Source organism: Podarcis erhardii (assembly GCF_964252035.2).
Source record: "Podarcis erhardii genome assembly, chromosome: 2".
Classification (NCBI taxonomy): Eukaryota; Metazoa; Chordata; class Lepidosauria; order Squamata; family Lacertidae; genus Podarcis; species Podarcis erhardii.
The window spans coordinates 25361521-25388763 of NC_138498.1; the positions used below are offsets into that span (position 1 = coordinate 25361521).

Genomic DNA, 27243 nt, shown 5'->3' on the forward strand with positions numbered 1-27243 from the left:
TCTGAGCAGTTTTGCCTTTGCCCCTCTGCATCCCCCCCAGAAAACTTGCTCTTTAGTGATAAATCAGAGCAAACATCGACCCAGATTTTTTCCCTGGGAGAAGGAGTGGGACAAGGGTAAAACTCCCATCAAATAAAGAGTTTTAGTGGGTTTTTTTTCCCCATTTGCTTGTTTTACACATATTAAAAAGTGGATATTTCTGCTGGCAGCTGTTACTTGGGATTTTGTAGGTATCTGCCATATATACAGCATGTGCTGCCCATGACCCAAACTTCCTCCCCTCTCCCCTCTCCTGTGCCACATAAGACTCGTTGGACTCTGTTGCAACCTGTAAGATACTGTATCAACCAGACTAGAGCTTTGAAAGTAAATGAATCTGTTCTCCATGCAGAACCCAGGCGCCCTCTTGTGCGTAAACCAGACAGATAATCTTTCAGACCGAACCGCACAGGATCTGCAAGATAGTATTCAATTTCTTTCCAAAATACAGATTTCTTTTTTCAAGAATACTTTTCAGATTAGAAACAGATGCTAGGGGAAGCTGTTTAGAGAAGAAGATTGCACAACTATATACCTGACCTGAGATGCCCCTATTTCCATATGAAGTGAAGACTGAATTCTGTTGTTTCTTTGTCAGGCTTTTTTTCTTTTTTTTTAATGCATAGAATAGAAAAAGGTCAAGATGTTGACCTTTTAAATGTCGAAATAATCGGACAGAAAAGACATTTTCTTGCAAGCTCCTTGGCTCCCTTTTCAAATGAGTGAGTAAGGGCTAATATTTTCTTGCTTGTGGGCAGTGCTGGAGAACATTTTTCATCCCGAGGGCCACATTCGCTTCTGGGCGACTTTGTGAGGGCCACATAACAGTGGTGGGCAGGACCAGAAGCAAATTTCATGAATGCAAATTTTACCTTTGTACAGCAGGGTAGTTTCTACGCACACAAACACCCCTCTCTATCCTTCATCCAAGCAAGCAAGAGCCATTATTGAGGAAATATCCCACCCAGGAAAGTACACTCAAGCATTCAGCATTTTCCTGATGAAAATAGAGACCTTTACTACTACTTTACTACTACTTTACTACCATTACAATACTATTTTACTACCATCTTACTACTACCTTACTACCATCTTACTACCACCCTATTACTGATTTACTACTATTTTACTACCATTTTGCTACCACTTTACTACTATTTACTACTACCTTGATACCATTTTACTACTATTTTACTACAATCTTACTGCCATTTTACTACTATATCACTACTATCTTACTGCTGTTTCACTACTACCTTACTACCATTTCACTACCGTTTTACTACCACCTTACTATTACTTTACTACTGTTTTAATAGTACTTTACTGCTATGTCACTACTATTCCACCACTTTACTATTGTAGCGTTTTACTACCACGTTACTACTATTTTACTACTATCTTACTGCTGTTTTACTACTACCTTACTACCATTTTACTGCTATTTTACTACTTTACTACTGTTTTACTACTACTTTACTGCTATTTTACTACTATGCCACCACTTTACTATTGTTTTACCATTACAGTGGTGCCTCGCAAGACGAAATTAATTCGTTCCGCGAGTCTCTTCGTCTTGCGGTTTTTTCGTCTTGCGAAGCACGGCTATTAGCAGCTTAGCGGATTAGCGCTATTAGCGGTTTAGCGGCTTAGCGGCTATTAGCGGCTTAGCGGCTTAGCGGCTATTAGCGGTTTAGCGGCTTAGAAAAAGGGGGGAAAGGGGGGGAAACTCGCAAGAACTCGCAAGACGTTTCGTCTTGCGAAGCAACCCATAGGGAAATTCGTCTTGCGAAGCACCTCAAAAGACAGAAAACTCTTTCGTCTAGCGAGTTTTTCGTCTTGCGAGGCATTCGTCTTGCGAGGCACCACTGTACTTAACTGCTACTTCACTACTGGTTTACTATTGCTTTACTACCACTTTACTTCCACTTTACTACTGCTACTTTATTACTTATACTACTTTACTATTTATACCCCTATTTATACAGTAGACCTTCCTGAACAATGGCATGCCTGTCTATAGTATTGTTACTATTTTATTAATTGTATATACTGCCCTTCATCCGTAGATTTAAGGTTGGTTTACAACATAAAAATGCAAGGTAAAAAACACAAAATACACAATGAAAACAAGAACAAGAATAAACCAATAAGCCTCCTCCCTCACCCTCTCCTTTGGCTTGTCCTTCACTCATGACTTCTCTCTTGTTCCTTGATCTTAACTTCCCCACTTTTGCAAACCTTCCAGTTGTCCCTAATTTTCCTGGGACAGTCCCAGATTTATTGAAGCTGTCCTGGTTTCTGATGTTATCCTGCTTTTCCTTAGGACGTCCCTATGTTCATCGGAGAAATGTTGGATGGTATGGGGTTATACAACCCCCAAGCCATCCGAAGGCAACCTGTATAGGGAAGTTTTTTAATGTTTACTGTTTTATTACCTTTTTATATGTTTTGGAAGCCGCCCAGAGTGGCTAGAGCAACCCAGGCAGATGGATGTGGTATAAATACAGTGGTACCTTGGGTTACATATGCTTCAGCTTACATATGCTTCAGGTTACACACTCCGCTAACCCAGAAATAGTGCTTCAGGTTAAGAACTTTGCTTCAGGATGAGAACAGAAATCGTGATCCGGCGGCGCGGCGGCAGCAGGAGGCCCCATTAGCTAAAGTGGTGCTTCAGGTTAAGAACAGTTTCAGTTTAAGAACGGACCTCTGGAACGAATTAAGTACTTAACCTGAGGTACCACTGTAGTAAAATTGTTGTTACAGAACAGGGCACCCCTATTTTCATTGGAGAAATGTTGGAGGGTATGCTTTTGTCCTCACCTCAGTTTTGACTACTGGCTCCTCACACAGCTCCTGACTCACAACAGTGTGTTGCCCATCGCTCAGTTCTGACTAAAGGATTTTATGCGGCCATTGCTGGCGAGGACATTTTGGGAGCCAAAATACCCAGTACCACTAAATTCTGGTGTACTTCTTTAGCATAATAGTGTAAACGGGGATCAACATACAAACAATGAGAAGCCATCCCCCCCCTCACTAATTTATATGGAAACAACTGGAAAAACCTCTATGATTGAGGCTACCAACATGCCTGTTTGTACAATGAACACTTCTGAGGTAATTCTTTGGCCCTGCCAAAGCTTCTCAGTTTGCCCACTCGCTGCTGCTTATTCATGTTACTGGTTTCTGTTGAAAAAATACAGAGAGCTGAAGGAGGAGGTTGAAAGACTTCTTTCCAGTGCTATTTTTCCAGAAAAAGAGGTGCTGGGACTCACAATGAAGTCCGCTTATAATGGCAATGGTGCCCACCTGAGAGGCGATGGAACTGAGTTCCAGCGAGTTCCAGCTGGAAAAAAGCGCCGATTCTTTCCCACTTTCTGTGTCAGCTCAATGTACTTTGGAAGGCGCTGAATAATTCTTTCGGATCCGACTTTTAAACGTACTTTTTGTCTGTCTCTTGGGGCGAGAAGTGACCAAAAGGGTTGGAGCTCACTTCTTGAAAAATCCAAGAGAGCCCACTGAGGTCTAGAAAGTTTGGGGAGCCTTCTTCTGCACTCTTCATAAAAACAAGCAGGCCCGTTTGCCTTTTCGCAAACACGTTCCATTTCTGTGGCTTTTATGTTTTTCCTTATTGCTATTTTAGTGATGGTTGTCTTTATTATTTAATGATTTACTTTGGCATCTTTTTTCACCCAGCCCTTCAAACAAGTTCCCTGGGCAGCTTTCAAGGTCATAAAATACGGTCAAAATGGAAGAATATTGCCAAAGCAACCCACACTAGATAAAAGCAGCAAAATCTAAAAGCCGCAGAGAAGTCTGCAGCTGAGCTCTTTTTATTGTCTGTTTGCTAGCTTTTGTTTGTTTAGGCTCAGGGACAGCTTTGGGTTTCCAAATGTGTGGGTTCAAATCATCGCAGCCTTTTAAGATTTGTTATTGATTTTGGGTGTTGATTTGCTTTTGTTTAAACAGGTGAAGTTAGTACTATATAGATATGCTTCAAAAAAAAGAGAGGGCTTATACAAACTCATGAGGGAAACATAGATGGAACTGTATTATCATGGATGTTGTCCCAGAAATTAATAAATAATGCCCATCTTTCCGTGAATCTGTCTTGCTGTTGACTATGTGATGTTATTCTCTGATATGTCAGTTTAGTCATTAGGGCAGCTTTCTGTACTTTCGGTAACCATTCTTTTAATGGCAAAGCTCATTTCTTCTTCCCTAAGCTGAGCAATGAGCCTGTTAACATACAACAAATTGTACATTGGCATTCCCACTCCTATTTTCAGCACACACAAAGGGGTTACACTGAAGGTTTTAGAGATAATGTATCCTAGAATTTCCTGCACTATGCTGAGAACCACACTTTAATTTTAATTTTTTTTTACTCCGCTCCAGAAAATATGTAAATAATCTGCCCCTGATCACCTACATCTTGCTTAACTCATGAGGTGTAAGATGCCACTGACAGATTGTACAGAGTTCTTTTAGATTAGCAGTTATTCATCTTTGAGGTATTGTTTTTGAAAATTAAGTCTGTTTTGTTTGTATTGTACTGAGGTTGTATTTTCTCAGACCCTTTCACCACTTCTAGGGTTGCAACTGATCAAACGTGATGTCGGTGAGAAACATATATATTATGCTAATTCATTGCTTTGCATTCGCACTTGCCATTATACTTTTGAATTATGTATTTTGATACGGTAGGTCAATATATAGTTGCCATTTATTCTGCAATGTGTTGAAGCAGCAGATGTCTTAGGCAAATTAGTGAGATGATTGCTTGATTGTATGAGATTGCGCACCCATCATTCAGCCAGCTAGTCAAGTGCAGCATCTTCTGAGCTATTGTACAGTGGTACCTCAGGTTACATACGCTCCAGGTTACAGACTCCGCTAACCCAGAAATAGTACCTCGGGTTAAGAACTTTGCTTCAGGATGAGTACAGAAATTGTGCTCCGGCGGCGCGGTGGCAGCAGAAGGCCCCATTAGCTAAAGTGGTGCTTCAGGTTAAGAACAGTTTCAGGTTAAGAACAGACCTCCGGAACGAATTAAGTACTTAACCCAAGGTATCACTGTATATTATTTTGCCCATTACCTGCTTAATTTACCCTTCACATCCCTCAAACTCATCTTTGTGAAGCTGTCACCAATGCGTAGGCAATGGCTATCTCAAATGTACACAATTCAGCTTAACTGCAACTTGAATACAGCTTACATTTCCAAATCAGATGGAAGCTGGTTTGAGGGGAAAGGGCATCATTTCTCAAGAAACTACAGGATGTATATGGATTGTGGCTAGCGGCATGTGTGCATGGCTTCAAACACCAGTGGTGGGAGTGCACTGGAGCAAGAGTAAATTGTAATGTGTACACAGCTCTCTCTATATATAATACCAGTATATATAATACCAGTATAATATATCTATATCTATATCTATATCTATATCTATATCTATATCTATATCTATATCTATATCTATATCTATATCTACCAGTATAATATATCTATATCTATATCTATCTATCTATCATCTATCTATCTATGTATCTATCTATCATCTATCTATCTATCTATCTATCTATCTATCTATCATCTATCTATCATCTATCTATCATCTATCTATCTATATCTATCTATCATCTATCTATCTATCTATCTATCATCTATAAACAAACACACACACACACACACACACACACACACACAGAGTATATGGAAATGCAAGCCTTGCAATTTTAACATATCACCAGAAGGTGGCAGACTATGCGAAGACATTAAAAATGCAGATTTTGCTGAGGCTTTTATGCAAAATCTACAACTCAGTTGTAAAAGAGCCAGTCTTACGTCTTAAAGATCACTTCTATCCTCCCAGGAACTAAGGAAAGAGAAACATTCCTCTGTGGTTTTTCTAGGAATCTGCATTACGTTGTGCAACATTTATTTTTTTTTAAAGTACAAATGTGGCTACACAATAATGGTTTTCTTGTCAGAGGACAATAGACAAAGCTAGAAAAATTTAGGGGTTTTTTTGTGTGTGTGGAAGAGAACAAATTCGGTCCCACTGTGGAACATTCCGTTTCCATGGCCTTTTGGTTAGTAGAGCAAAGCTGCCTTCCTGATGACCTCCAAAAAATATTTTCCTCCTCCTTTCCTGTATATTCACTTCTGTTCTCACTTTCAGAAAGTTCTATTCAAAGGAAACTATTGTACAAACTTTTGGTCACTGGAATTCCACCCCCAACTGGACTGGAGTGAGAATTCAATTGTGTGCTAGTAAGGGCCAAATCCAGGATTAATTGGTTGAAGTGATCTGGAAGCAATTGGTTTGGTTTTGGCGTGTGTAACCTCAGATGAGTTGCAAAGCCCTTCCTTAGGCCTCATTCTTACTACACTTCCTTTAATGTTTTCAAAGTTAGTGAATGTGCTAAACGGTGTGTGTGTGTATGTGTGTGTGTGTGTGTCTTTCCCCTACTTAAAAGTTTAAAGTGAGGTGTCTTTACATCTGTCTGCTTCTTATATCCCTTGTACAGTGGAACTTCAGTTCTTGAACGTCTCCGTTGACAAACGTTTCAGAACCCGATAACCCAGAAGTAAATGCTTCTGTTTCCGAACGTGCCTTGGAAGTCAAACGGCTTCCGCTGCGTGTTTTTCAATTTTCTGAATTGAATTTGTAGATGGCCCTTTAACCCTCAGTTTTCAAATATTTCAGAACTCGAACGGTCTTCCGGAACAGATTACGTTCGAGAACCGAGGTACCACTGTATCGCTAGATATTTTCCTGTAAGGTGAGATTCCTTTTCTTGCTGCTGCTATTGCTGTTGTACCATGTTATCAATCTTCCATACCCAGGAAGGCCATATTCTCCAACATTCCTCAGATGAAAATACAGACTTTTCTCACTCTCCTGACCCTCCTCGACCCCCCCCCATTTTTGTAGAGCATTTCCTATCAAAAGGTCAAGTGCCACCACCTTCTTCTTCTTTGGCGATCACTCATGGCCAAATAAGTTTGTCTTTCATGAACACGGTTTTAACAGTCCGTAAGTGACTGTGGAGGCCAATTCTGGATCCACACATCCTTCCACAGTGGGGACCTAGGTTTCTGGGTGGGAGTTGATCACAGTGAAGGTTTGTCAAACGTGTCTTCCTTTTAGCACGTTTCTTCCTTTTGTCCTGAGTTCGAGCGTCTTCAGAGTTCATGACACCTTTAGTAAAGGCTGTTCTCCAACCGGAGCGCTTGCAGGCCAGTGTTTCCCAATTGTCAATGTTTATACTACATTCTTTTAGATTTGCCTTGAGAGCATCTCTAAACCTCTTTTGTTGACCGCCAGCATTACGCTTTCCATTTTAAAGTTTGGAATAGAGTACCGGTAGTTGCTTTGGAAGACGATAATCAGGCATCCGCACAACACGACTGGTCCAGCGAAGTTGATGTTGAAGAATCATTGCTTTGACACTGGTGATCTTTGTTTCTTCCAGTACACTGGCATTAGTTTGCCTGTCTTTCCAAGTGATATGTAAAAATTTTTGGAGACACCGTTGATGGAATCTTTCGAGGAGTTGGAGATAGCGTTTATAAGTGGTCCATGTTTCACAAGCATACAGTTAGTTTGGTAGTACAATAGTTTTGTAAACATGCATTTTGTATGAACATCTATTGTGAAATAGATGTTAAATACATGTTAAATCTATGCTCAAAATTTTACGCTGAAAGATCCTACCAGAGTTCAGCATTTTTCATGTCCTATAATGACACCACAAACTCTCCCACATTATTCAATGAAACTGAAACATGCTTAACTTTGGCCGTACAGTACTTCGTTTTGTTATTTTGTCTGCAGTTTACAGGGAACAGAAGACAAACTGATAATTCAGCAATTATTTGGGACTTCATTCATTCCTTTTCAAAGGGCAGTGGCTCCAATCCAGCTACTGTTAGTCTTCAGTGGCTTCAATGGAACTTAATTACATAGTTAGCAACATTTAGCTGAATTAACACCAGAGATTTTGTTTAAACCGTCCCTGTCCCCCTGTCCCCCCCCCCAGTGATTGTGCCCTCTCAAATATCATTGTGGTAAAAGAAAGCAGACGTTGGGTAGATGATTAGTTATAGAATCCACTTCTCATTTCATTTATTAGACTTATTAATCACTTGTTACCCAAACGTCTCCAAGAGACAGCAGAAAAGGTACAGTACCTAATACCTTATGAGGAGGGGAAGTGGGGGCAATAATATAATACACTAATACATTAATATCATACCCTCCAAAATTTATCTGATGAAAATAGGGATGTCCTATTTAACAACCACAATTTATTATTTATTCCCCGCCCATATGACTGGGTTGCCCCAGCTACTCTGGGTGGCTTCCAACACGTATAAAAACATGATAAAACATTTTTTTAAAAAAACCTTCCCTAGACAGGGCTGCCTTCAGATGTCTTCAAAAGGTTGCATAGTTACTCATCTCCTTGGCTCGTGGGTTGCTAACTCCATACCCTCCAACATTTCTCCAGTGAAAATCGGCATGTCCTAAGGAAAAGCAGGGCATTCCGGGGTGCAATCAGAAACCAGGACGGCTTCTGTAAATCCAGGTCTGTCCCTGGAAAATAGGGACACTTGGAGGATCTGTAATATTTTATATAATATAGTAACAGTCATTTCAAAACATACTCACATAATAAACAGAGCAATAATTTGTCCCCAAACCATTCACACCAAACCAACAATTCCCCCCCTTTAGCCTCCCTACCCCACCCAGAAGTCTGGTGCTGAGGCCAGATGTTCCAAATCAATGGTGGGTGGGCCCAGTGTCCTCCAGGGATGGTCGATCATCTCTCCTCTCCCTTCAGGGGGATCAGTAGCACAACAAAGCCGGAGGGTGGTTCTCCACCCATACTAGCAATCGATGAAAGAAACTTTTGTAATGATTCCAAATGACAAAACCTCTTCCTATCCAGCTGATGTAAATTGGCAGCAATGTGAGATTTATATCCAGAGTTTGGAGTTGAGGACTGAACATTGTGCATCTCTGAAAACAAAACAAAAACCAGTCCTGAAACACCTCCATAGGGACAGAATAGATTTATAAATCAAAACAGGAAATGCTGAATTCCTGTCCCCACTCCCATGGTTGCGTAATTCCTCCTGAGCACATGGCAGGTGCCCTTAAATGGACTATAGGACCGTTCTTACGTTCTTAAAGCTAACATTGTCTTTGATGCACCATTTTCATCTGGGGATAAGGCCAGAGAAACGCTAACCATAAAGGAAATGGAGGTTGCAGTGGGAGGGGGAGAATGAATGGAAAACACTAATGCCAGGGATAAACCAGAGAGGTGGGAAAGCCAGTGTGGTGTAGTGGTTAAGAGCGGTAGACTTGTAATCTGGTGAACCGGGTTTGATTCCCTGCTCCTCCACATGCAGCTGCTGGGTGACCTTGGGCTAGTCACAATTCTCTGAAGTCTCTCAGCCCCACTCACCTCACAGAGTGTTTGTTGTGGGGGAGGAAGGGAAAGGAGTTTGTTAGCCACTTTGAGACTCCTTAGGGTAGTGATAAAGCGGGATATCAAATCCAAACCCTTCTTCTTCTTCTTCTCTTCTTCAAAAGTGCACCAAAAAAATATTGTTACAAACGTCTGCCCTTCGCTTTGCTGAGTGGTAGCAAGAGTTTCCAGGCACCCACAGAGTCTGTGTTCCTTTGGAGAATTGATTCTCCTCCCCCCCCCTTAAATACTTACAACAAACCTTTGAGGTGGGAGAGAGAGATAGAGAGAGAGAGACTGGCTTAAGATCACCCAGTGAGCTTCATGCCCTAGTGGGGATTTGAACCCTGGTCTCTCCTAGGTCCTAGTCCAACGCTCTAACCAGTACACCACACTGCCTCACTTCCCTCGCCTTGTTTTATAGGAAGCTTGCTCTATTGTCCCAGCATCGACCTCCACATAAAACAGCTCCGACTGAAGAACAAAATATTTATTGTATATCTATCTGACTGACCTATACTGCCCGTCTGGACTTCAAACAACAGTATGTTCCCTAGAGGAGTTTTGTTTTGTTTGCCTTCCACTTTTCTCATCCTGTCCCAGAGCAACACCATATGGAGGTGGCTGGCAACTCTTTCTTCCCTCCACCCTTCTGGCTGAGGCAAGAAAAGAAAAAAGTTTTCAACTCAGTCATAAAAAAACCTTCCACCCACAGCTCTAACTGAATGGCTATGTGCGGTATAAGGTTTTAATTTCATTTTTCCAGCAGTTTCCACCCACCTAAATGTTTATTGGATTATCACTTTCAACGGCCCTATATTAGAACGAATATTTGATTCAAGAACCACAATTAATCAGAGAGTTTATAAAGATGTTACTACGGGGTCAGGTTGACTTGACATCTGAAGGGGTTCTAGCAACTTTGGAAGAAAGAAGAGGCCTGCTTTTTTTTTAGTATTTTTAGGTTAGAGGAGCAAGTTTAAATTCATAAACACACCTCTTTAAGAAAAGAGAATAAGTGTGAAATTTTGTTCACCAGTCATATAGATAAAGGCACCCTTGCGAAATTTTATGATCAAGCTTAGATCAGATTCCAGATGCATACATGAAAAAAAAATATGGGAGAAAGTATTATCAGGTGTAATACTGAGGGAAGAATGGAAATGTATTTGGGACAATATCCCGTTTAAACTGATGGCAGAAAATTCAAAGGAACATTGTTGTAAGACTCTCTAAAAATGCTAAATGTGATCTAATATGCAGGCTTAGAGTTTATACTTGCTGGAGATGTGGTTCAGTCAAAGCTGATTTTATACACATCTTTTGGAACTGTCTCAAAGTGTGAGCGTTTACAAAATCTGTGCAGACTAATATGTCAGGTTGTCTCATGAACTTTAGAACCTAAAGTTTTCTTGCTTGGTTATCTGAAGGATATTATTTTGGAAAATGATTTAGAAATAGTAATCAATCTTACAACAGCTGCAAAACGAATGATTGCTAAGAAGTGGGGGGGGGGAGTATATCCCTTTACAGAATCTGAGTGGATAGAGAAAAATATGGTCTTGTTGTAACACTGATTAAGTTAACATATTAGAAAAGGATATGCAGAAACCAACCCAATAAGCATATGGAAAAACACTACAATTCCATGTAATGTTTTGGAATAAAATGCTTAATGATGATGTTGAACCTTAAAGAGTGGAACAGGATCAAAGATAAAGAACTTGGAGAAGTGAAAAAATGCACTAGGAGCAGGAAGGAAGAAATGGTCATAAGAGTCAGGGGTAAAAAAAAAAAGGAAAAGGAAATTATTGTGAATAATTGATGCATATTATTAGCTTTGTGTACCTTGACACATATTATACAGACAAACCTTGGTTGTCGAATGTAATCCATTCCGGAAGACTGTTCGACTTCCGAAATGTTCGACAACTGAGGATCAAAGGGTGGTCAGCAAAGGCAATGGAGAGAACAAGAAAGAAAGAAAGAAAAAAAACTCCCCAGAAGCTGTTTGGCTTCCGAAAATCGTTCAGAAACCAGAGCAGTTACTTCCGGGTTTTCAGCATTCCAGAGAAAAAACATACGATAACGGAGGCATTTGGGAACCGAGCTTTGACTGTACCTGTGACCATTTACCGGTAATTAGATGGAATACTGAAAGGTAAAACCAGTGCTTTTTTTCTGGGGGTATGCAGGGGTACGCATGCCTGTAAATGTTTTGTGAATTTAAGTTTGGCCTCATTGAGGAGCAGTATATCAATATGAGTAGGAAAATGAGAGTACCCCATAACATACAGTATTTTTAAAGAAAAAAAGCACTGGGTAAAACCATCTCTTTTCATTTTCTTTGCTGAATAAAAACTCACTCTCAGTTGTGGGTCTCAGGACTCTTTCCTTTTGCATATTGGTGTGGATTAGCTCTGGTGAACATTTCTCTGCATTGTGTTCTGTTCGCTCTTATGCTTTGGCAATGGTTTCCTCTGTTAGCCATTGTGGGACCTCCTGGAAATACCACCTTATTTTATTTTTATTTTTTTATTTTGTAAGTACAGTGGTACCTCGGGTTAATTACTTAATTCGTTCTGGAGGTCCGTTCTTAACCTGAAACTGTTCTTAACCTGAAGCACCACTTTAGCTAATGGGGCCTCCTGCTGCCGCCGCGCCGCCAGACCACGACTTCTGTTCTCATCCTGAAGCAAAGTTCTTAACCTGAAGCACTATTTCTGGGTTAGCGGAGTCTGTAACCTGAAGCGTATGTAACCTGAAGCGTAATGTAACCTGAGGTACCACTGTATGATTATTTTCCTGCAGTAAAGGAGTGGATTCCTGGATTGGTTAGCCCTCCCACTCAATCCACTAGGCAGTGTAGCATTACAGCATTCTTAATATTCTCTCTTTCAAACTGTATCTTGCTAAAAATTCTTTTTAATAGAAACGCATTTTGGCACAAATTGAAAGATTGACTGATTAATAAGTAAAAAAAAAATTCGATGGTAAGATGGTGCCCACCACAAAAGCTATACAGTGGTACCTCTGGATGCGAATGGGATCCGTTCCGGAGCCCCATTCGCATCAAGAGCAGAACGTGACTTGCATCTGCGTGGGTTGTGATTCGCCGCTTCTGTGCATGTGCGTGACATAATTTTGAGCGTTTGTGCATGCGCGAGCGGCGAAACCCGGAAGTAACGCATTCCGTTACTTCTGGGTCGCCGAGGAGCGTAACCTGAAAATGCTCAACCTGAAGTGACTTTAACCCGAGGTATGACTGTAGTGGGAGATCTGAGGCCCTAAAAATGTTGATGGACTACAACTCCCATCATCCCTGACCACCGGCTTGGCTGAAGGGAACTAGAGTCCAACAAGGTCTGGAGGGCTTCTTTCATCGTCCCAGCACTGACCGTGATGTGTGAACAAAATTCTGCCAATAAGTGAATAACAAGATGTTTATTGTGTGTTTTTCTGACCTATACTGCCTGGACTTCCAACAGCTGGATGTTCCCTACAAGACTTTTAAAAGAAGTGGGGTTTTTTGGAACTTATCCTGTCCCAGAGCAGCACTGTGTTGCTGGCTGGCTATTCTTTCCTTCCTCCACCCTTTTGGGCTGAGGTAATCCTTCAAAATTGCTTAGTGTTTTCAACTCTTTTTGAAAGAAAACTTCCATCCGCTGCTCCTCTGCCCAGTTTAAGGTTTCTAATGTCTTTTCCCTGCAGCCCCCCCCCACTTTAAACTGCAAACATTTCTTGGCAGGTTGCCTCTGTGGTCAAGTCTAGATTAATGTTGGTTGTGGAGATTTGCCTTGACAATGTTTACACACGTTCACTATAAGCAAACTTACACACCAATGAAATATTTCAATAGATATTGCGCAGCAGACATTATCAAATAGTAAAAGAAAACCAATAGACTTTAATGATGAAATCCATCTTACCCACAAGAAGTTTCCTGTTTACTCCAGTGGATGGGGGACACATTTAATCACCCCGTTTCCCCCTGCCACGCCGCTGCTGCGGTCAGCTGCATTTCCTGGGGGGGGACCCCAATGCGGAAAATGCAATTGGACTACATTGCAGGGTTGTCAAAAGGTCCTCCCCCTCCCAGCTCCCCTCATCCATCCAAGCACATTAAAGTGCCCATTTTTTCACTGCCCAACAAGATTTGTATCACCACACAGGTATATATTAGTCTTAGTCCCTCCCTGTAACAAATTCTTTCAGATGTTATGATAAAATGGGAACAAGATATAGGCCACACAATTGAATTGGATAACTGGAAAGAACTATGGACAAAGAATATAAAATTTACGGCTTGTTACTTAATGAGAGAAAATCTCATGAAAACGCAAAACAGGGTGGTATTGGATCCCTGTAAAGCTGGCAAAAATTAATAAAACTTATAACAAGAAATGTTGGAGGTGCAAAAATCAAGTAGGAACCTTTTACCATATGTGGTGGGCGTGCCCAGAGATTAGAAAGTTCTGGGACACGACCTATGAGGAGATGAAAAAGTTATTAAAAATTACATTCAACAAAAAACCGGAATAATTTCTTTTGGGAATTTTGACAAACAATATCCCTAAAAAGAAAACAAGACTATTTCTTTATGTAGCATGTAGTGGCTAAGTATTGGAAGGAAGATCATATACCCACCAAAGAAGAATGGTTGTGTAAACTGTGTGAGTACTTGGAACTCGCGAAGCTGACAGATATAAGATATAAGTATAACAAGATAGTTAAAAAAGAATGGGATTACCTAAATAACTACTTGATGAACCAAGGTTCATCAGCTAAGATCTGGCTGTGTTGAGAATAACGCCGCAAAGGAAAAAACTCCCTGATACCAAGATGAGGGATTTACTGAAATACAGACAAGTAGACTTTAATTAGAAATAATGAACTGTTATGAAGTTGGCGGAAGTTGACAATAACTATGTTTCTTTTTTTTGGAAATTTCTTAGTTTATTGAAGAATGAACTAATGTTTTATGTAGGCTTCCTTTTTTCTTTTCTTTCTAAGATTTTAATGTACTTACAAAAAGGCATATATTTATATCTCTTACTTCTTTCTTCCTTTCTGGAGTTTCTGCTTTTATTCTTTTCTTTTTTTGCTCTCTCTACATAAGTCTTTTTTGTTTGTTTAAGTTTGTGAGTTTTGATTTATGTATATGTGCAATACAATACAATCAGAGCTGTTCCGCCTGGCCTTTGGTTTGGACTCAGTTTGACCCTTATGTTTCCCTCCCCTTATGGTTTTGATCTATGGGCTGCTTTTAAAACGTAAATGGGTGCGAGTGCCTGCGGAATTTTAAGGGAGCGTCTTATATTCAGGTATTCTCCCCCCCCCCCCGAATTTTAAAGGTGCAGCTTATATTCAGGTACGGCTTATATTCAGGCCAATACGGTAAAAATGACTAGAAAACAAATGTTTAACCACACAACTGGATTTTCTACCACCGCTTTGCTCCAGATGGAAGGCAGGGTGATGGCAGCAAAACTAAATCTTGGAAATAAAAAGAGGAATAGAATCAGTCCCCGCCCCCTTTGGGGGACAGTTAAGATCTATTGGTACATGACAAATCTGCCCTAGGTGCATATTTTGCTGGTGAGCCAGTGTGGTGTAGTGGTTAAGAGCAGTAGATCCGTAATCTGGTGCACCGGGTTCGTGTCTCTGCTCCTCCACATGCAGCTGCTGGGTGACCTTGGGCTAGTCACACTTCTCTGAAGTCTCTCAGCCTCACTCACCTCACAGGAGGAAGGGAAAGGAGATTGTTAGCGGCTTTGAGACTCCTTCGGGTAGTGATAAAGCGGGATAACAAATCCAAACTCTTTTTCTTCTCCTCCTCCTTACTACAGATATGGTAAGTGAAGTGTTGAGAACTGGTAGGCTGTTGCTCATTGTGGAATAATTTACTGCCAGTTACCACTAGAGGCCAGCTGATATTAAGTGCAATGAGACCACACATCTGGATCTTGAGTTGCTTTTACCCAGCACAATCAGAAACAGCCCAGGAAAGAGACAAAGCCCATATATAGCTCTATCAGGAAAAGCAATGCTAATTTGTGATTCTGGGTGTGTGTTTTTTATCCCACTAACTGCAACTCTGAATGAAGATTTCTTACTGCCCGATAGGAATCACAAGGAATATGTTATTTCCCCCCTATAGAAGGGACCTAATAACCTCAAGTAGTACTCTAGATCAAACAATAACTCAGTTTTGTGGGTCTGCCAGATAAGGTAGCTAGGTGAAAAAGAGCCCAATTAAGTTACACCTGCCCAAACTGCTTCCTATTAAAAGTGCAGAAGCCCTCTTTCTGATGTGACCGCTTTGGTAGTGGATTGTGGAATAATTGCTTTATGCCGATTGATTTTAAACTTGGATATCACAATGACTGAACCCTGCTCTCCCATGGTGATCAAGGAGTTCCTTATTTACCTGGTTCCTCTGTCTCTGCTCTGCTGTTTACTTATGCTCCTTATATCATGGAGTGGTGGTAGTCTAAAATGACATTCTTTCCAGTTATACCAAACACAAGCCATGCTTTGGGAATCTGAGACCTCTTACTGCTCAGAAATTGGAGTGCACTTAAAAGTACTCTCCCACGTTGCAATACATTGCTCCTTCCTTTTCAATTTGCTGCAGGCAGAATATATTTACAAAGCTGTCTGACTGTGCAAAACTCTGGGGCACAGTTTTCCATCAGCGGTCCAGCTGTATCAAGAATGATTAAGTCTTGTCAGAACAAAGAAATCTCTTCAACTGTCCTGGGAGAAGATTTTCGAGGGGAGGAACTACTGGAGGACAAAAACACGAAGTTGTTGTGAATGGCCATTGCTTTTTCTGGCTGCATTTATGGACTGGAAAGAGAAAAGGCACAAAGAAGCAGAAAAAGTAGCTGGAGGCTTTATAAATCATATTCTCGACAAAGAAAATACCTTGCTGTTATTATGCAGTTTTCTTTGAATCCTTTGCTGAAGTTTTAGCCTAAATTGATTGCTTTAAGGTAAGCTTTTCAATGTTGCTTTCTCTTTGCCTCTGGATGTATTTTCTTGCCATTAATACCTGATGAAGCCTAGTTATTTGGGAGCAAAAAGGGAAAGAGGGGAGAATTGCTACTGAATGAATGCAAACTCACTTACTCAAAGTGTTTGGATATCAACTGATAAGTGATCTGGATATTTGAACCTATGTACCTAAACTCTGCCAGCTCATCTTGACTCATTTGTGGATTAACATTGCAGTCCTATATGCTTGTTTCGGAGTAACTCTCCTTAAACTTGGTGAGTCTTAGTCTTTGAGTAAATCTGCATAGGATTGGACTTGCCAACTATGTGAAATCCTCTGCAGAGTTTGATTGGTATGCCTGTGATTTGATTTATTTAGGTCAGTCTAAAATAAATGTCTTCCTGTTGCAGCAATATCCTGACCTAGAATTTTCTTTTACCCATAGAAATATTTTAACACAATTTTGTTGTTAAAGCACTTGAGCAGTAAAACCATGGGGAAGCTAGCTTTGAAACTGCAAATGCTAAGAGTTTTACCATCCATGTGGAGGTATTAACGTTGCCATCCCAAATTAGTTTTATACAAAGCATTGCAAAGTTTTGACAGGTGTTCCTTATTAGGTTTGTTAGCAGCTTCACTTGATTTGGTAAAGCTGGTCACTGGCTTGTTTATGAATTTGATTGAAATAATATTCTCTTGAGTCATATTTCCTACCTTTTCTTCCCTGCTGTCCTAAATGGAATCTGCAGGCAGATGAATAGTTGAAGTAGACTGGTTGGACTCGCCACCTAAGAATGGGTTTGCCAGATCACGTACCCAAGATTGCCTCTGTCCCTTTAAATATTCTGACAGCTGGAGATTATGCAACCATTCTGCCCCTCACTGTGTTTCTCTCTCACTGCCTTCTGTTGGGTGAAGTCTAAGTTTATTCCCACCCCCAACAGGATTTATATATTGCTTAATTAAAACTTCTGAGCAGTTTACATAAAATGCAATATATATGTGAATATGGCCAATAAAATCAGGTGTTAAAAATGAACCCACCTACTTTTCTTTCCAAAATAAAATCTCATTCGGGGCCATGGAACAACAGGATGGGAATCCCAATATACTTGCACTGAAACATTTCAAGCAGAATCTTCACCTAGAGCACTGTTTCCCAAACTTGGGTCTCCAGCTGTTTTTGGACTACAACTCCCATCATCCCTGACCACTGGTCCTGCTAGCTAGGGATGATGGGAGTTGTAGTAGTCGAACAACAACTGTAGACCTAAGTTTGGGGAACACTGACCTAGAGACTGAAACACTACATGGAAGAAGAATGTTAGAACTCAGATGCTCTCTCAAACCTATTAGAGTATTTGGTATCTGATGCTCAAACATCCCGTTGTGTTCATGGATGGGTGCAAAATAACTCAAGGTCAAAGGTAGCAGTAGGTCCAGGAATGCTTAAACATGATGAGCAGCAGAGTGGGAACATGTTTTATGGAGATCCTAACTCAACTTTGGCATGACACTAACTGGATTTTCCCTATGCACACGTTGATAAAGTTTGATTTAACCTCTTACCTCTAACATCTGTTTGTCATTAAACACATGAGGCAAAAACCAAGTGGCACCAGCCAATCAGCCAAATGGCAAAATTCCTACCGGGCCCCTGCTCCAAAACAGACGACCCCTAGACAGGCATAGCAAGGCCATGAGAACAACCCTAAATATAGGGAGAGGAGGGCAGGTGATCCGCTGCACGTCACAAGAAAGTGAAACTCTCCAGCGACGTGCAGCAGCCAATAGCCAACCCAGCTGACCAAATTTCTGCCCCAGCAACAGAGGGGCAACCAATGGGGTGTTGTGGCCATCCAAACGGTCCCGCCCCACAACAAAGAGGCAGTTTCTGGTGATCTCCTCTGGAGGCTAAGGCCCTAAAAAGACCCAATATGGAGGCTAAATGGCCAAAATATTGGGAAATATTAGAAAAAGATGGAGACAATTGGAAATTGCAGAGTTTAGAGAAAATGAAGGATAAGGTGCGAGACTGGTTACATTATGCTCAGATTAAAGAAGTTTTTAAAAATGATAAAAAGTTAGGGTTCCAGGTGGAGAAATCGAAGTTAGAAACTGAATTGTTAGAACCAAAGACTAAGGTATTATCTAGAATGTATAACTTGCTGTTAAAATGGAATACACAAGACGAAATGGTCAAATCGGTTATGATAAAATGGGCACAGGACATTGGGCATAACATTATGTTTGAGGACTGGGAAAGGTTGTGGACCACTGGGCTGAACTTCACCGCATGTAATGCTCTGAAGGAAAATGTAATGAAAATGATATATAGATGGTACATGACCCCAGTTAAACTTGCCAAAATATACCATTCGTCTGATAATAAATGTTGGAAATGTAAAGAAAACGAAGGAACATTCTTTCACCTCTGGTGGACATGCCCTAAGGTGAAGGTCTTCTGGGAAATGATATATAATGAGCTGAAAAAGGTATTTAAGTATACCTTCACTAAGAAACCAGAGGCCTTCCTTCTGGGTATTGTCGGCCAGAAGGTGTTAAAGAAGGACCGAACATTCTTTATGTATGCAACAACGGCAGCAAGGATACTCATCGCAAAAAACTGGAAAACTCAAGATCTACCCACACTGGAAGAGTGGCAGATGCAACTGATGGACTATATGCAACTGGCCGAGATGACAGGCAGAATCCGTAACCTGGGAGAAGAGAAGATGGAGGAAGACTGGGAGAAATTCAAGAAGTATCTACAAAAACATTGTAATTTGGTTGAATGCTAAGAAGGATGCTAGATTATAAAAAACTGGCCACCACTAAATTAGATTTGAAATTTGATGATAAGTGAGACTAAAGAAAATATAAAATTTTTTGGAAGAAGTGCTAGATTATATTTGAATGAGTGGACATGAGATTGTAAACAAGTTGATAATTTGTTTGGAAAAAACTTTTAACGATGTAAATGGGAGCGGGAGACGTGAGGAAGTCCAAAGAAGTGATGAAATTATGTCTGTGATAGAAGTAAGACTGTTTATTATTTGTGCATTTATATTTAAAAACTTTAATAAATATTTATAAAAAAAAAAAAAAAGTTTCTGGTGATCTCACCACAATAAGTGCCCTCCATGATGGAGGACCCAACCTGTCAAACCTCCCCCCCCCCAATATCCAGTATGATGTTTTCATCCCTGACCATTGTCCATGCTCCTTGGGGCTAATGGGAGTTGTAGTTCAAAATATCTGAAGAGCACCAAGTTGGGAGAGGCTAGTCTGGACTCTGCATGGTATCTACACATACCCAGCTAGGAAAATCAATATACGCACAGAACATTGTGCAAATAAGTGGGAGGGTGGGTTGTGTTGCAATTTATTCCTTTGCCCAGTGCCGCACTTTGCCTAGAGTAACCTCTGACTGAACAGGCTTATTTTTCATTTTAAGCAGGCTTGAAAATGCAGGGACAACGCCAGAGGAATAGAAGTGTGTATCAACAGACAATTGCACTTTTGTGGAAAAATATAATTCTGAAATGGAGGATGAGGATGCAAAGCTTTCAGGCAAGTAAAAATTGCTAATCGAGGGGAAATAAATGTTCAGCATTTCTTCTCCTGTTCTTTTTTTAAAATTTTAAGTTGTGAAAATTGATTAAGCGTCTGAATACAAACAGCTAACTTGTGTGCTATATTGCCATTGCCATTGCCATTTTGTTTTACAGTGAAGTCAAGGGGAGAAGCCACTCGTAAAGTTGCAATGAGGAACTAGCCTTTTCAGTTACTATGTTAATTGCAGAAAATTTATTTGATTTGTCAGTGCATATCATTCCAAGGATGTTCTAATAAACATGCAAGAAATAGTAGGATAAATTATAGTCCACTTATTTTTTTCTTTTATTATCATTTACCTATATACCTCTTTTTGGCCCAATGTCCCAACATATTATCAGCATCAGTATCAGCATATTAAGGATGGATGGCGGCTAACAGATTGAGGTTGAATCCTGACAAAACAGAAGTACTGTTTTGGGGGGACAGTAGGCGGGTGGGTGTGGAGGATGGTCCTGAATGGGGTAACTGTGCCCCTGAAGCACCAGGTGCGCAGCCTGGGAGTCATTTTGGACTCACAGTTGTCCATGGAGGCACAGGTCAATTCTGTGTCCAGAGCTGCTGTTTATCAGCTCCATCTGGTACACAGGCTGAGATCCTATCTGCCCGCAGACTGTCTCGCCAGAGTGGTGCATGCTCTAGTTATCTCCTGCTTGGACTACTGCAATGCACTCTACGTGAGGCTACCTTTGAAGGTGACCCAGAAACTACAACTAATCAAGAATGCGGCAACTAGACTGGTGACTGGGGGCAGCCGCTGAGACCATATAACACCGGTCTTGAAAGACCTACACTGGCTCCCAGTATGTTTCCAAGCACAATTCAAAGTGTTGGTGCTGACCTTTAAAGCCCTAAACAGCCTCGGCCCAGCATACCTGAAGGAGCGTCTCCACCCCCATCGTTCTGCCAGGACACTGAGGTCCAGTGCCGAGGGCCTTCTGGCAGTTCCCTCACTGCGAGAAGCAAAGCTACAGGGAACCAGGCAGAGGCCTTCTCGGTAGTGGCACCCGCCCTGTGGAACACCCTCCCATCAGATATCAAAGAGAAAAACAACTACCAGACTTTTAGAAGACATCTGAAGGCAGCCCTGTTTCGGGAAGTTTTTAATGTTTAACAGACCATTGTATTTTAATATTTTGTAGGAAGCCGCCCAGAGTGGCTGGGGAAACCCAACCAGATGGGTGGGGTATAAATAATAAATTATTAATATTAATATTGTTGTTGTTATTATACCGAATAACGGTCCAACAAAATATAATCAATCATAAAGACAAACAGACACCTGTATGGCTATTTGCTGTAACTGGGTAAAAGTTCACCTATGATAATTGAATGGATCCTATGAATCTGGGCCATAGCATATATCAGAGGTTTTCAGCTGTTTTTAGTCCATGGCTCCCTTGACCAACTATATTCTTTTTGAGGCTCCGGTGGGGGAAATGCGCTCCGAGCCTCTGTAGCCCTGTTAAGTCACCCCTTGCCTGCAGCCCCTCACCCCTTTTCAAACACCCTCCTTTGTGGTGTGTTCCTTCAGGCTCCTCCCCTCTCCCCTCTTCTTGGGAGTCCTCCAGGCAGCCGCCGCCACCGCCCCTGGTCTCTGAGCTGCCCTGCCTGCCCCAAACAGAGGTGCCTGGCCAGCCCTAGAGCCACCATTTGCCCTGGGGAGCTTGTAGCCAGGGCTGCTGCAACAAACAGCCATGCAAGCATATGCTGTGCACCCGGGTGCGGGGCGAATGTCCCAGGGAGGGAGGGACAAGCATTCCCAGGGGGGCGCCGTGGCGAGTGTCCCAGGGGGTTAGATGCCCATGGGGGTGGAGTGAGCCGCCCATTGGGGGTGGAGCAAGCTGCACATGGCAGGGTGGGGTGGAGAGGGAGCCACACCGCTTTGCCAGCAGCCTTCCTCCCTTCCCTCTTACTTTTTTCTTTTTTGAATTTTTTAAATTCATTTTTCTTTCTCATTCATTACACACATCTCACATTCATAACATTTACTATGCAATCCCTCCCCCCTCCCCCCTCCCCTCCCAGGCTCCCCCCAACTTCCGCTTCTGGTTTGTTTCTCCTTTCTCCCACTTTGCTGCCTCTTAAAAGAAAAAGCTACTAATAACATATTTATACAATAACTTCGAACCTAAAAATAACAATAAATACATCATATTTACGCGGGTGGCCACAGAGCCTAGGGCTTTCCAATCAGAAGGTCGGCGGTTCGAATCCCTGCGACAGGGGTGAGCTCCTGTTGCTCAGTCCCTGCTCCTGCCAACCTAGCAGATTGAAAGCACGTCAAAGTGCAAGTAGATAAATAGGTACCGCTCCAGCGGGAAGGTAAACGGCATTTCCGTGCGCTGCTCTGGTTCGCCAGATACGGCTTAGTCATGCTGGCCACATGACCTGGAAGCTGAACGCCGGCTCCCTCAGCCAATAAAGCGAGATGAGCGCCGCAACCCCAGAGTTGGCCACAACAGGACCTAATGGTCAGGGGTCCCTTTACCTTTACTTAATTCTTAACTTAAAGGTAGCTGCAGTACTTCTCCCTTTCATCCTCTTTTCCTGTTAGTTTTAATTTGCTATTACACTGGTACCTCGGGTTAAGAACTTAATTCGTTCTGGAAGTCCATTCTTAACCTGAGGTACCACTTTAGCTAATGGGGCCTCCTGCTGCTGCCACGCCACCACGTGATTTCTGTTCTCATCCTGAAGCAAAGTTCTTAACCCGAGGTACTATTTCTGAGTTAGCAGAGTCTGTAACCTGAAGTGTCTGTAACCTGAAGCGTCTGTAACCCGAGGTACCACTGTAATGATAAAGCTCTGTTCAGTATAGCATTGCTACTGTGATAAGCACTGTCAATATATTCTTACATTTAAAAGACATGATTCTAATTGTGCTTTTGCCAAAAAAAAAAAAAAAAAAAAAAGATGGGGGGAGAGGTATTTCTCTCCTTAAACTATCCTGGCTGGAAAAGCAAAAAGTTGGCAGAATTTTTAAGGGGTTACATAAGTGTAGTAAGTTGATTTTGGAATACACCACCATGGCTCCAATTCAAGTCAGGCTTGTATTTCACACAAGCAAAGGCCTTTCCAAAAATCAGACAAGTTCAATGGTATGCAAATACTGCAAATACTACTTATATAAAATAGATTTTTTAAAAGCTTTTTTAAAAAAACAAACAGGCAACATCAAAGGATTAGGAAAAACAAGTATGAGTAATCAAATAAATATCAGAGCATCATTGTGCCTTGAAAACTCTTTCACCCAGATCCTTACGGAAGTCAGTACAAAAAAAAAGAGATACCTTATAAGTCATTAAAAGGTCTGCCAACAGAAAACAAATCTTTTCTTTGATGGATTTTGAATGTAATCCCAATAAATTCTACACATTTAAAATGCAGTTCCAGGTACAAAGGACAAAATAAAATGTAGTGTGGAAGATCTTCTATCCACATATTCCCCCAAATACATCTATGCTACGCCGGGAAAATCTGATAATCTTGGCCGTCAGTCATAGCCAATGAAAACATCTGGAAACTGAGAGCTGTAAAGGCTTGCTTGAGTCTAGGAAAACTAGGATTAATCAAACAGGAAGATCTGTAATGGTCATTTTAAAACAGTCAGAACCACACAGCTATACTTCCCCTTTACATCTGCAGGTGAGGCAGTAGAAGTGCTGGACTAGTGCCTTGCTTTGGTAATAGACTGGATTACTGAGGCTCAATCCAGATAAGACTGAGGCACTGTTAGTGGGTGGTTCCTTAGATTAGATGAATGGGAGGCTTCCTGCTCTTGATGGAACTATACATCCTCTGAAGGAGCAGGTACACAGCTTGAGGATCCACTGCTGTCACCTGAGGCTCAGGCGGTCTTAGTGGCATGGGGTGCCTTCCATCAGCTTCGGTTGATGGCCTATCTGACCAGGATAGCCTAACTTCTGTTGTCTCTGCTCTAGGTTAGATTACTGCAATATGTTATACCTGGGGCTGCTTCTGAAGTTGGTTCAGAATTCAGTGGCTCATTGGGGCAAGAAGGTTTCAGCATAGAAAGCCATTCCTGGCCCAACTGCTCTGGCTGCCAATTAGTTTCTGGGCCCAATTCAAAGTGCTGGTTTTGACCTGTAAAAGTTTTATATGGCTCAAGACCGCAATACCTCAAGGAGTGCCTCTCCCCATGTGAACTGACCCGGACCCTGTGATCATCATTTGAGGCCTGTCTTTGTGTGTCTCAAGAGGTCTGAAGGGCGGCAGTATGAGAACAAGCCCTTTCTGCAGTGGCTGCCCACTTGTAGAAGACCCTCCCCAGGGAGGCTCACCTGAGGAGCTGACATGGAGCCCAAAAGATCACAATTTTCCCTAGCAATGCAAGGGAGGTATTGGAGGCCCATAACGCTTTCTCTGGAACAAAGGTGTAGGACAAAGGTGCCCATGTTTCACATGTTTTCTGTGCAGACGTTTGCCCATGCTTTTCCGAGCAGAAAAAGCTTCAGCTCCATTTTTCTAGCTCTTCAAGGAGTGACCCCACCTTTATGGGCAAATCCAATCTATTTGTGGAGGTTATAGATATGTGCCTATTCGTGCACATGTGTACAAGAATGCTTGTGTTCAACAGGGACATGGGGCATTCCTTCATCCCCTTTCCACTATATATGGAAATGGGGATGCAGGTGGCGCTGTGGTCTAAACAACAACTGAGCCTCTTGGGTTTGCTGATCGGAAGGTCGGTGGTTCAAATCCCCGCGACGGGGTGAGCTCCCATTGCTCTGTCCCAGCTCCTGCCAACCTAGCAGTTCAAAAGCATACTAGTGCAAGTAGATAAACAGGTACTGCTGCGGCGGGAAGGTGAACAGCGTTTCCGTGCACTGCTCTGGTTTTGCCAGTAGCGGTTTAGTCATGCTGGCCACATGACCCGGAAAACTGTCTGTGGACAAATGCCGGCTCCCTCGGCCTGAAAGCGAGATCAGCGCTGCAACCCCATAGTCGCCTTTCACTGGACTTAACCATCCAGGGGTCCTTTACCTTTACCTTTAACTTTATATATGGAACCATAGGAACCCATAGGAATAAAAACATTCTCATAGCTTAAAACATCCAATGTATTGTTCTAGTCAGTGACTTGTTTGTTATTTCTAGGAGTGGTTCTCGGTGTTGGTTCTCCTCCTCACATTTTACCTAACAACAGCATGGATATTCTCTGAGCCAGCTCATGAAATACCTCAGGCATTCCTTGGTCAACTAGATGATCCTTCCTTCAATTATACAGAACTTAGAATCCTGTATACTCCAAGAACAAAGATGGCAATGGAAATCATGGAAAAAGTAAAAACCACCTCTGTCATGAAAGGTATATACTATCTATTAAAACATTTTGGTACGTTATTTCTTTAGTAAGGCTTAAGTTGAAAATGGATGAGCTCTGGAGGTTGTTTTCTATGACAGGAGTGTGATCTAGAAGAGATAGGCAAATAATGAGTGTCTTTGTCCATGTGCAGAGTACCCTTTTGTCCCCCCAGAGTGAATAAAGCAGAGGGTTCCCCTGTCAAACAGCCCTTTTCAGGCAGGATTGAGACCTCTTCTGAGGAATCAAGCCATCTGTCAACAGCAGAACAGTGTTTCTTCAACTGGGGACCAGGGACCACCAGGGAACCCCAGTGTTTTGGCCTGCCCTGGCTGCACCTTTGGGGGGGGGAGTGGGTAACTTTGGCAACTTCCCACAGGCATGCAAGAGGGAGGTGGTTAGGGAGTGAGATTGCAGCATGCAAAGTTGTCTGTGGTTTCCTCATCCTAAGCGAGGCATAGGCAAATTCGGCCGTCCAGATGTTTTGGGCCTACAATTCCCATCATTCCTGACCACTGGTCCTGTTAGCTAGGGTTCATGGGAGTTGCAGTCCCAAAACATATGGAGCACCGAGTTTGTCCTAAGCTCTATAATCTTGTGAGATGCCCATGTCATAATGATACACTTGAATTGCTTGCAGCCTCTACACAAGAAGCCATTTCTCTCACTCGTCTCTCTGTATGGAGGCTCATATAGTAACTGCAATTTTTTTTAACTAAAGGTATAAGAGTAGAATCGGTAGAAGATGAAAATGCAATGGAAGCCGCGCAAAAGAATGAGTATGATGATGATGACTATGAATATGTTGGAGTTATTTTTCAGGACGACACTTCTTATCGACTCAGATTTTCTTATCCTAGAGTGGTTTCTCCAAGCGCTAATGTTGAAGAAATCGGTAAATCCAATATGCCTTTGTATTTACATTTCATTTCTTAGATATTCATAGGTGTACTGTGCAATCGGGTGCAAAGCTGGACCCACATATTAAGATAATAAAGATGAGTAATCTTTTAATGTAGAATGGACAGCTGCATATCTATCCTATACATAGACCTAAAGGTACAGGTAAAGGGACCCCTGACCATTAGGTCCAGTTGCGGACGACTCTGGGGTTGCGGCGTTCATCTCGCTTTACTGGCCGATTACTGTTATACAGCTTCCGGGTCATGTGGCCAGCATGACTAAGCCGCTTCTGGCAAACCAGAGCAGCGCACGGAAATGCCGTTTACCTTCCCAACGGAGCGGTACCTACCGGTATTTATCTACTTGCACTTTGACGTGCTTTCGAACTGCTAGGTTGGCAGGAGCAGGGACTGAGCAACGGAAGCTCACCCCGTCACGGGGATTCGAACCTCCAACCTTCAGATCGGCAAGTCCTAGGCTCTGTGGTTTAACCCACAGTGCCACCCGTGTCCCTATACATAGACCTATAAGTAATTAAATCCTTCTGCTCCTTTTTCTTCATGTAGGAATATATTTGAAGTAGTCATGCACACATATTCATCTACCTGCTCCTCTCCTCTGTCCCTGCTCTGAGCATGCATAACTTTTAGGCCAGAATCCTGTGGAATAGGAGGTGATAAAGCATTTCTAACGTATATGTCCTACTTCAGAAATGAGACCAGATAATTCAGAACGTCAAAATCCGAAGAAAATTTCAGATTAGGATACTTTTGGAAAGCTTTTAAATTATGTTCCTTCAGACCTTTCATAGGATTTACCGAGCAAAGAATCTTTTAGAACATTTGATATTCCCTTCTGAAGT

The 27243-nt window shown here is 41.9% G+C and overlaps 1 protein-coding gene and 1 long non-coding RNA gene across 5 annotated transcripts in view; one reads left to right on the top strand and one right to left on the bottom strand.

Moving 5' to 3' along the window:
• Positions 1-27243, top strand: part of LOC309334860 (ABC-type organic anion transporter ABCA8-like) — a 107669-nt gene that overhangs the window by 4632 nt on the left and 75794 nt on the right. The window contains exons 2-5 of one of the 4 annotated variants that reach the window (XM_081849504.1): positions 16172-16532; positions 19992-20107; positions 25274-25484; positions 26200-26373. In XM_081849504.1, the coding sequence (XP_081705630.1) occupies positions 20003-20107; positions 25274-25484; positions 26200-26373 (490 nt within the window). In that variant the 5' untranslated portion in view covers positions 16172-16532; positions 19992-20002. Of the gene's footprint in view, positions 1-16171; positions 16533-19919; positions 20108-25273; positions 25485-26199; positions 26374-27243 lie in introns of those variants that run through there. The other 3 variants (XM_081849503.1, XM_081849505.1, XR_014153297.1) reach the window with 3 other exon arrangements.
• On the bottom strand, positions 8152-16175 carry LOC309335110. The gene is made up of 2 exons (XR_014153352.1): positions 15965-16175; positions 8152-8677 (listed from the first exon to the last, which is right to left on the bottom strand). It is a non-coding gene; the product is annotated as an uncharacterized lncRNA (long non-coding RNA).